At 43.5% G+C, this 10,199-nt stretch overlaps 1 protein-coding gene across 2 annotated transcripts in view; it reads right to left on the bottom strand.

Annotated features, from left to right (window-relative positions):
• Positions 1–2,248: 2,248 nt before the first annotated feature.
• WDFY3 (WD repeat and FYVE domain containing 3) overlaps positions 2,249–10,199 on the bottom strand; it is a gene marked incomplete at both ends in the record, with an annotated part of 173,774 nt that continues 165,823 nt past the window's right edge. For both annotated transcript variants that reach the window (XM_079701144.1, XM_079701145.1), the window contains 5 exons: positions 2,249–2,372; positions 6,054–6,251; positions 6,703–6,814; positions 7,430–7,753; positions 10,017–10,113. In XM_079701144.1, the coding sequence (XP_079557270.1) occupies positions 2,249–2,372; positions 6,054–6,251; positions 6,703–6,814; positions 7,430–7,753; positions 10,017–10,113 (855 nt within the window). The remainder of the gene's footprint in view (positions 2,373–6,053; positions 6,252–6,702; positions 6,815–7,429; positions 7,754–10,016; positions 10,114–10,199) is intronic.

Raw genomic sequence — 10,199 nt, 5'->3', positions numbered from 1 at the left:
CTTTAAGTAGCTACATACAGACATTCATATATTCAAGTCTTTAAAGAACATCTCTGCCATTGGGTTTGGGGTAAACATGGTTTGTGGACACAAGGAGGACGCCTCTTTTAAAAAGTGTAGAATAACACTGCTACAACTCATCTCTAGGGCCGGACAGGGGCAAAGCCCATGATTACGTGACAGCACAAGTCCTGCAACTGTTGAACATCCAGCATTATTTATTAGAATTGAAGAAAGAAGGTGAGGGGGGAAGAGGAAGGTGGGGAGGAGTGAGACACAGGAAGGAAAACAGAACACAACTTTTCTTCAAGTTAAAGTATTAATGCCAATAATCCTTTTATTAACAAGTATATTTGAACTTTTAGAAATGGAAGTGTTTTAATCAATTTTGATATGTAATCATAAATAGACTGTAGGCTCAAACCTAGGTAAATAAAGGTTTAAATTTAGTAAGCATAAGGCACTAAAGCAGCCTTTATATTTTCTCTTGGAGACCTAGTTATCAGGAAGAACAAATTTGTTCTTAAGCTGGTTTCAGCCCATTAGGTACAAGATTACTATTGTACCAATGCCTATTTTTGAATGCATGTGCATATATGTGCATTTTAGTGCATAAGTGTGCCTGTCACCAGGGCCTAAAGATGAAAAATCGGGAAAGCCAAAGCCGCTGTCCTTCGTATGATAACTCCATGAGGTGTGAAGGCCTCTCCTTCCTTTCTTGGGCCATAAATGCTTCTACATTTTTCAAATCACAGGGCTTTTAGAATTGTTCATAATATTATCACTAAATATCTGAAAATGTTAAAATCTAGATTAATTGTTTCATTTGTTTTATATATATATTTATATATGTACATAACACACATTTAAAAAAATCCCACCACCAAAGCCTTTTTTCTGTAAACTAAACTTATCTCTTAGCCCCCACCAGCTTTAGTCTCCCTGGATTTGTGTGTTCTGTATCCAACTAGTAGAACAAATTAAATAACTAAATATTAAAATACTGTAATTATATTCATAGCAAAAACAAAAAAATAGACATTGATACAGTATAAATCTCACTGTTTTCAGGTAGATGGCATTAAATGGTAAAGGTTAATTTTAAGCAGTTCTGACATGATCCAGTTTTACAACAAGGTTTATATGTTAATTCTGTACACTTTTTTCTTTTTTTAACCCTTTTTTGAAAATAAGCTATAGTAGAACATCAGTGTCACCAAAGACACATACTTCTTATGTTCTATGCAGGAGAAGCTAAAGTGGGTTACATGCAAATATGTTTCCATTAGCTGAGGCAGGGCTGTTTCCTGCACTGCGTCGATTGCCCGACCACCGCTATGCAGTGCTAAGAGGGGACGCTATGACCAAAGGGCAGTCCAAAGAGAAGTTTACAAGGGGCCTTATGACATTAGAACAACACTGAGGTGGTGTGTAGCCACGTGTGAGATGTAGCCACGTATGACACGCCCAAAGATTTCCAGGGTATCTCATGAACAGACTCTTATTCTCCCACACTGTTTCCTAAAGAAGGTCCACATGACACTGTTTTGGTTACTAGCTTAGGTTAAGTGGAGATACTGCGGGCAACTTGAAAGAAATGACATCAGGCACATGGGCTGGGTTTGAAAGGGAGGGGGGAAAGACCACAGATAACGTCTTTGAGGATTAAAAAATAAAACATATTTATAATTAATTGGTGAGCAATGTCAGACAAACCATAAGTATTTCATTGAGTTAGTGGTTTAGTTTGAAGTCTCATGTTACAGGCAGTTAAGTCCTTATTTAGAAAAAAGGCCTTTGTACCTATTTACAATATACACAGTTACTTGCAAAGAAGTCAGATTTACAACTATTTTCTAAAAGCCTTTTTTTTTTTTTTTTTGTAGTCGTTGATTTTTCCAAATAAGGATGAGGAGCTCTACAAAAATGAGACGCAAGAAAAGGACAGTTAATACGTGAGGATTTTCTCTTGGAGACAGCTATTGTTAAGGGAGAATCGGATATTGAAATGTTGCTCCTAGGAACCACCTTGTATTCTTCTTGTGCTGTTCACCTGAATAGTGTCTGCCCCATGACTGTACTCTACACCCGTTTATTCAATGTTCCCTTTGAATCCCACACTTCAAACACACGGTATGAAGAGATGTGTAAACGGAGACTGTTTTGATGCCTTCCGAGCTGCGAGTTGTGACAGGGGAATAGGGAAGGGGGTCTACAGACCGTGGTCTCCAATCGGCTTGTTGAATCTTCAACAATTTCGAGGCCCATCTTCTGAACCCCTCTCATGCTGTAAATTGTAATAACAGTTCTGACAAACACGTACCGGGGATGAGATTTTCAAGCGTTTGATTTCTGACTGAAATCGGCTGCACCTAAAGGAAAGGCAAAATGAGGTAGTTATGGGTCTTCTCCATGTTTGATCACTGGGCTCAGAAACACGAATTTAAAATCTGAATGGACAGCTTGTGGTTTAACGCCCAAGACCGTACGGGGCCAGAAGAATGCCCAAAGCCATACTGGTTTGGGTCATGTGGTTTGACCAAGGACCAAAATCAGTGCTGTATTACTTGTGTCATTCTATGAAAAAAAGTAACATTAAACCAAGGCAAGCCATTTATTTGACTGCAGAGAATTAAAAAAAAAAAAAAAAAGAAAAAAAGATTTTCCTACAGGATGAGACCAAGGAAGTGAACATCTATGAGGCTACTCTTCCTGTGCAGGATGGAAATGCATTCTTCCTCATGCCCTATAAACTTGGGCAGCATGCCAATGTCTTTACTAGGAGCCTGACTTTTTTCTCTTGGCAAGAGAGGACTTACCACCCATTTTAAAAGACACTTTGGTCACTATCAAGTTCCTTTGGGCTTTTAAACACTTTGGTTCACTCCTCAGTCATTTCTTAAACAGGTAGTTTGGCTTTTCTGTCTGGTCCAAATTTTCTCATTTTCTGTTTATCGTGACAGAATTCCCTGAAGTGGACTATACTTAGCGATGTGTCCGAGTCCTTCATAGAAAGCATTCCTATTCCTGGCCTAAGGCAGGGTATGACCTTGGGTGTGGTACTTCATCACTTTGACCTTGGCTCTTCACAAGACTGAAACAGAGTTTTATTTCTTCCATTAGACCAGTAGAAGTGCCCAGAAGGGGGTTTAAAGAACTGGACTTTGAGGAGACCCTCAGGAATGAAGGCTGGCAAGCTCCCTCAGCAACAGAAGGGCACAAAGATCACAGTAGAGCTACGCCCTCCTGGACAGCATTCCTTCTGTGCCTGCTCTGTCATAATCAATCACTTGTTTGGTTTGTTTTTCAAATAAAGCCTCCCTCCCACATCTGAGAGCAATAGCTAATTTAAAGAATTACCTACATTTAAACAGTACTTTCAAAATTAAACTCTATAAAGAACAGATGTGTGCCAGCATACAAATGGAGGTGCCGACTATCAGAAATTATTAGATTGGGGACTTCCCTGGTGGCACAGTGGTTAAGACTCTGTGCTCCCAAAGCAGGGGGCCCCGGTTCAATCCCTGGTAAGGGAACTAGATCCCGTATGCATGCTGCAACTAAGAGCTTGCATGCCACAACTAAGGAGCCCACATGCTGCAACTAAGGAGCCCACATGCTGCAACTAAGGAGCCTGCCTGCCTGCCACAATTAAGACCTGGCGCAATCAAAGAACTAAATAAATAAACATTAAAAAAAATTATAAGATCACTAGGCTTTACAGAGTGGGTGTCTCAAAGCACAGAACCGCAAGACAGAATCCTCTGCCAGCCTCATAGAAATTCCTATAAGAAACGGCTGGCAGCAACATTATGCTGCTTCATCTTGAATAAGACTTCCCAGGAGAAAAGGAAGACATTAGTCTGAAAAAAATTAATAATTATAATAACACTTCTTACTGAACACCTATGTTACCAGACTTTGCACCTGGTGCTTTACAAAACTCATACACGATTTCATTTAATTCTCTCAACACCTCTATTGGGCATGTGTAATTATCTGCATTTTACAGATGAAGAAACTGAAGCTCAGAGGGGTTAGTAACGTGCCTGAGACGGCACAATGGACAGCAGCCCAGGGAGCATTTGTCAGTGTAAACCCAAGGCCACCCCCCTTTCCAATAAGCCAATGCCCCTCAATAACTAACTCAGAAGCAGTTATATAATTTGCATTTTCTGTGAAAGCATCTCTTTAGTAAGGCAATATAAGCATTAGAGGGTACTGCCCATGGGATCTTTTCTGTTGTCTGCCATGGAAAGGACTGTACATGCATATGTGGGACCCCAGGGTATAACAGAGATGGCATCCAGATCAATGGTGATGGGACAGCTGACTCTTCATACTGGGGAAATATAAGTGATCCCCACCCCATGTCGTACTCTCAAATAAATTCCAAATGGATTTGGACCTAAAGACCTCAACATGAAAAACAAAACTTTGAGGACTTCCCTGGTGGCGCAGTGGTTAAGAATCTGCCTGCCAATGCAGGGGACACGGGTTCGAGCCCTGGTCTGGGAAGATCCCACATGCTGTAGGGCAACTAAGCCAGTGCACCACAACTACTGAGCCTGTGCTCTAGAGCCCGCGAGTCACAACTACTGAGCAGCCCGTGTGCCACAACTACTGAAGCCCGCATGCCTAGAGCCGGTGCTCCGCAACAAAAGAAGCCACCGCAATTAGAAGCCCGTGAACCGCAACGAAGAGTAGCCCCAGCTCGCCACAACTACAGAAAGCCTGTGCATAGCAACGAAGACCCAATGCAGCCAAGAATAGATTAAAAAAATAATAATAAAAATAAATACCAGGTGCTTTGCACATATTAGCAAAAAGAAAAGAAAAGAAAAACGAAACTTTGAAACTTTTAAAAGAAAATAAATAAGGCTATCTTTATGACCACAGGACAGGGAAAGATTTTTTAAGACCAAAAAACAGCAAAAGTCATAAAAAGCAATACATGCTACTACATCAAAATTAAAAACTTGTGTGACAGAAAAAACATACATAAAGTTAAAACACAAGCCACAGAGTGGCAGAAGATATCTGCAAGACATATGAAAGACAAAGGATTAGAGCCCAGAATACATAAAACAACTCCTCAAGTAGGGGGAAAAAACTCGAAGAGCAAATACAAAAGGAAACTGGGCCAAGTTACCCAAGAGGAAACTCAAACTGGCAATAAGCATATGAAAAGACGTTCAACCTCAGAAGCACTGCAAGTTAAAACAACAAAGCACTACTGGCTATCAGATTGGCAAAAGCGGAAAAGTTTGGCAATACCAGGTGTGAATAAGAACAAGGAGAACTTGCATATCCTGCTGGCAGTGGAGTAAACTAGTACTACTGTTCTGGAGAGTATTCTGAATATCTAGTTAAGCTCACGAGTATGTCTACCATCCTCAAGTCCGTTCTGAGGTATCTCCTCTAGAGAAACTCTAGCTTGTGTATTAAGAGGGCATTTATACGGGTGTGCATTGCAGCATTGTTTGTAGTACGGATAAAATGAAAGAAAATCCCTTAACAGTCCATCAAAAGGGAAGGAGATAAATACTGATATATTCATACAAAAAATATGACAGCAGTTCAGATGAAATTATTAGAATAATAGTTATTTATGTGAATGAATTTCAAAAACAATGTTGAGTAAAAAAAAAAGTTACGGAGGGGTACAGACATTATGCTATATTTATGTAAAACTGAAAACACAATAGACAATAATATAGTGTTATCTATGAACACAATGTATGCACTCAAAGTAAAAACACATGGAGAAGAGGGTGTGACGGGTGAGGGTGAAGAGAGGACTTGAAATGAATCGGTGCTGTTTTATATGCAAATGTGAGCAAATGTTAGCACCTTCCCAGCCTGAGTCACGGGTGGCCATGTGTTTGTGATGATTACCTCTGTATTTTCCAATGTGACAAATATTTCACAATGGCAATAAAAAAGAACAAGGAGGAAGTGAAGGCTGGTTTAGACAGACACAGTGCACGGGCATAATGCACATCCTCAGAGCTTAACCCACAGACACTCAGGAAGCTTGTATCTCATCTTACTTCTGGCAGAAGAGCTGACCGCAGTTCCTGCAATGGTGCCGTCTTTCCGTGAGAGAAAACCGCACGGAGCAGCCCGAACAGCTGTCCCCTCCTTCGTCCTTCACCCAGTGGTCAGCGGCGGAGCGGCCCGGCTGGTCACTCACAGACCAGCTGAAAACCCGGCCTCGACTATCGCCCACGAGGATCCTACTGTGGTCCCTGCAGGAGACACGACGCAGAGTCACCGCATGGAAGGCCCCGGCCCCGGCACCGCCATGCGGCCGGAGAGCTTCCGGTGACGCCGGTTCCCAGGGGGCGTGTGCGCTGGGGAGGGGGTCGTGCGTGCAAAGGGACAAAAATGGGACTGAGCCCTAATGTACACTTCCGTATCAGCTCCCCTGGAATCGAACCGTGCCGTACCTTTGAAGAACACAGAAGGTGAAGTTTTCGTTTTTGTTTTACTTTTTTTTTTGAAGGCAAAGCTTTTTGGTTTTTGACATTCGGAAGTGAAATCCATACACCGGCAGGTTTCTTCTTCTGATTCGTCTGTTGGAGCCACACATGATGATGCAGATGAAACCTGTGCTCCCAGAGACGGCCTGAGTGTGTGCGCCCAGTATGAGCAAACGGCCCCGTGGGGAAGAGTGGCCGGAAGAGCTTGGACACTTACTTGGAGACGCCCAGGGCAGTGATCTCGGCCGGGTGTGCATTGTCCTTCCGGTCAAAGGCCGTGTGCATAGTCAGCTTACTCCTGAACACCAGCTGCCGCTCCCACCGGTACCCTGGGGTGGAAAAGTGCGACGTGTGACTGACAAAATGAGGGGAGCCAGCGTCTGGTAGGTGCACCCTAACCCGCTGCCCTCAAACGTCAGGGTGCTGCAACACACAGCTCCGGCAGCCTCTCTGTTCTCGGCAGCTGCTGCCTCAGTTAGAGGCACAGCAGTCTGGCCTGACACTGACCATGGACCAGGTCAGGCCTTCACAAAGACACACACGGAGAAGGGGAAATCCTCAGTACAAGAAGACACAATTTCTCCGGTTGAGGACCCTGCCCCAACTCTATCATAGGCAAAGTTACCCGTGAATACAATTTTATCTATGTATCTGTAATCAACAGCTTGCCCATTTTCAAAGGCTTTCATAATCTGTGAATGAATGAAGTTTTGGTTTGAGGTGTTATTCTTTAAAAAATGCCCAACGTATCGCAAATACCATGGTAGGAGAGAATGCCCAAGGGCCTTTAAGTCTGCCTTACACAAGAAGAAACTTGAGGCCCTCTTTGTGGGGGGTCTTGGTCACAGGGATGGGGCAAGGGAGAGCTACAGCCCACTGCCTCCGTCCACCAGCCCTCGCGCCACCCACAAGAGGCAAGAAACAGACACCAGGCTTCAAGTTACCAGGCTTCAATCTGCTGAAATTCCGCGCTTCAGCGGGATTGGGGTGGGGGTGATTAAGGGGAGCCTGCAGGTGAGGTCTGGTCTGGCCCTCTGAGTAGTTCACAAATACGAAGCCGTCTTTCTCATCAAGGCTGAGCTGGTCGGACCAGCGCCTGGAGTCATCGGAGCCACTGTCATTACACCAGGTGGCTGTGGCTCGGCAGGAGGCCGCCCGGGGCCTGTGGCTGGTGCTGCTGGGCTGGCTGGGAGTGTCCCCGGGGTCCTGGCTGATGCTCTGCTCATCCGCTTCCGAGTCGCTGCTGTCCTCTTCCTGGGCTTCTGGCCCTGGGTATTGCAGTGGGAGAATTAGAGAACACACACACATTAGAGTTAGACCCAGCTTTGTCCCGCTGGTATTTTTCCTCTACTAGTTAAGAAACAAGAGACATGCTATTTTAAGCTCAATATTACAGTAAGAGAAAATAAATTGCCAGAATTTCCAGCTAGGTACAGATATCAAAACGGTAGAATTTCGGAGTTCACAGAATGCTTTTGGCCAAAATCCTTAGCTTGGCATTCATTCTTTCACAATCTGGCCCAAACCTGCCTTTGCGGATTCTCACTACCTGCCTCCCATTCCTACCACAGTTCAGCTGGATGGTGCCAACTCTGTTCTCCATGCAGCCTGGCTGCTCCTCCGTAGAGCTAATTTTGCACACTCGGGTTGGCCCCACCTAGACTCACCTTCCCAATCTCTGTGTGTTCCGATGTTACCTATCTTCCAAAGCACAGCTTAAATGCTTCTTTCTCTAAAATCTTACCTGGTTCCTGCAACAGAAAGTAACTCTCTCTTCTGGACTCCTTTAACAGCTGTATGGCTCGCACATATTAAAATTTTCACCCCAAACTATTACTTTCTGTCATTCTTTCTACAACACAGTGGTCAGCTGGAGAGAAGGGGGTCCCAAGCACAGTGCCTTCCATACAGCAGTTAATATAAAGGACAACATAGATGAACCAACTGTGGATGAGAGCTTTAATTCAGAGTTTTGTTCTTCCTCCTCTTTCCACTGTTACTGTGCATTTCTTCATCTCAACTCCCTTGCAATAAAGTCTACTGCAGGGAAAATTTATGGGAAATAAATATATGTAACTGGAAAAAAGGAGAGCAAGAACAAGCGAGCAAGCACCAGCCCACTACAAATATTTTTTAGCAAGACAAATACTTAATTTGGCTTATGATCATGAAAGTCTTCAAACAGCAGTCTCTGAAGCAGCTTTGATTTCCAGAGAACCACTAGCTTATCCTCCCTTTCACCCAGGCCACTGTCCTCAAGTCCCACCACTTCGACACCGTCCCAAGTCAATCGTTCCTGTGGGCTGCTCTCCCCTCTGCCGCTTCTGCCAAACTTTGTCCACAGTATGAAACATAAGGAAGACGAAGACATACAAATGTCTCTCCTCCCCAAATCCAACCCCTTCTTCTATCTCTCTTCTTCACCTTTCGCTGTTATCCACTTAACACGCTTTGTTAAAAGGAAGGGAAGGGACCCACTTCTCACTGGACCACACAATCCAATGTCCGACACACAATAGTTATTAACCCCCAAATACTAACTGAATTGAACTTAATTTTTAGGTCCCCAAATGCCCAGATGACTTTCTCAGTGGAGCTACATTTGACTATGGCAATTTACATGCATTAAAGGAATACAAGCTTTAAAATGTTCTGTCCACCTGTTCTGGCAAAGAAAGTAAAGACTGCTCTCAACTTACAAGGGCAGTGGATTTGTGTCTCTCTGATAAGCCTTTTTCCTTAACAACTCCCTCACATCGTCAAACTCACGCTGAATTCTCAGTGTATAAAAATTAACCATGGAGAGACGATTTAGAGGTTGAACTTAAAAAACCCTGTTCCTTTCTATGAAGTGTCTTGCACCAACTGTTCTAAATTGATGAGGGGTAACTTCTCTGGAATTCAGTAACCCAAAGCACATCTTAGCCTGATTCTCTGGCATTGTTCCCAAATATTCTGCATAAATATAATCTATCTCTATATTTCACTGGAAAATTTTAAAGTGCTTCACAAATAGCAGATAGCAGAATACAGATCACCAAGCTTCTGTCTGATGAATGTTCTTCTTGAGCAGGTCCAGGGCATGGACTCTGGTCTGCCTCTGTGAATAGTTTACAAACACGATACTGCCCTGTCACTCACAGGGAGCTGTTCAAGTGAAGGGTGAGACAGACGTGGGACTGAGGTGTGGCCCTCTGACCCATCCAACACTGCGCCCTCTGGATCTGCTTTGTATTCTTCAGAACTGAAAGCCCAAGCCTCTGGTATTCCAGGAAGCTTGTAACTGTATTTATTATGGGATGTGGAAGCCGACCACAAAGACACTACAACAAGGGGTGCTGCCTGGTGAACCAGACAGAACTTCGCATGCCTGCTCAGCTGCCTTACACACTAGGCAGTGATCCTGCTTCTGACAGCAACGCCCAGCCTCAGGCTCTTGCTTATCTTGGTTGATGTAAGTTTACGCATAATGACTTAAAAAAAAAGAAACATGAAAACTATTGAAAAAACTTTTTAGAAAGTATTAAATACCTAGTTGTGCTTCTGGACAGTCTTCCTGCATTTCTAGGACTTCAACAGTCTCAGGAGCTGGTGTTTCAGGAACTTGCAAAAATTCCATTCTCCAAAACTGAATTTAAGTAAGTATGGAAATGAAAAACAGTTGAACTGGTTACAGAAACAATTTAGCAGTTACTGGATGAAGACTGGTTCGCA

This window comes from Hyperoodon ampullatus (genome assembly GCF_949752795.1).
Source record: "Hyperoodon ampullatus genome assembly, chromosome: 1".
Classification (NCBI taxonomy): Eukaryota; Metazoa; Chordata; class Mammalia; order Artiodactyla; family Ziphiidae; genus Hyperoodon; species Hyperoodon ampullatus.
The sequence above is the reverse complement of the archived record's forward strand: the minus strand, read 5'-3'. Positions and strand labels throughout refer to the sequence as shown.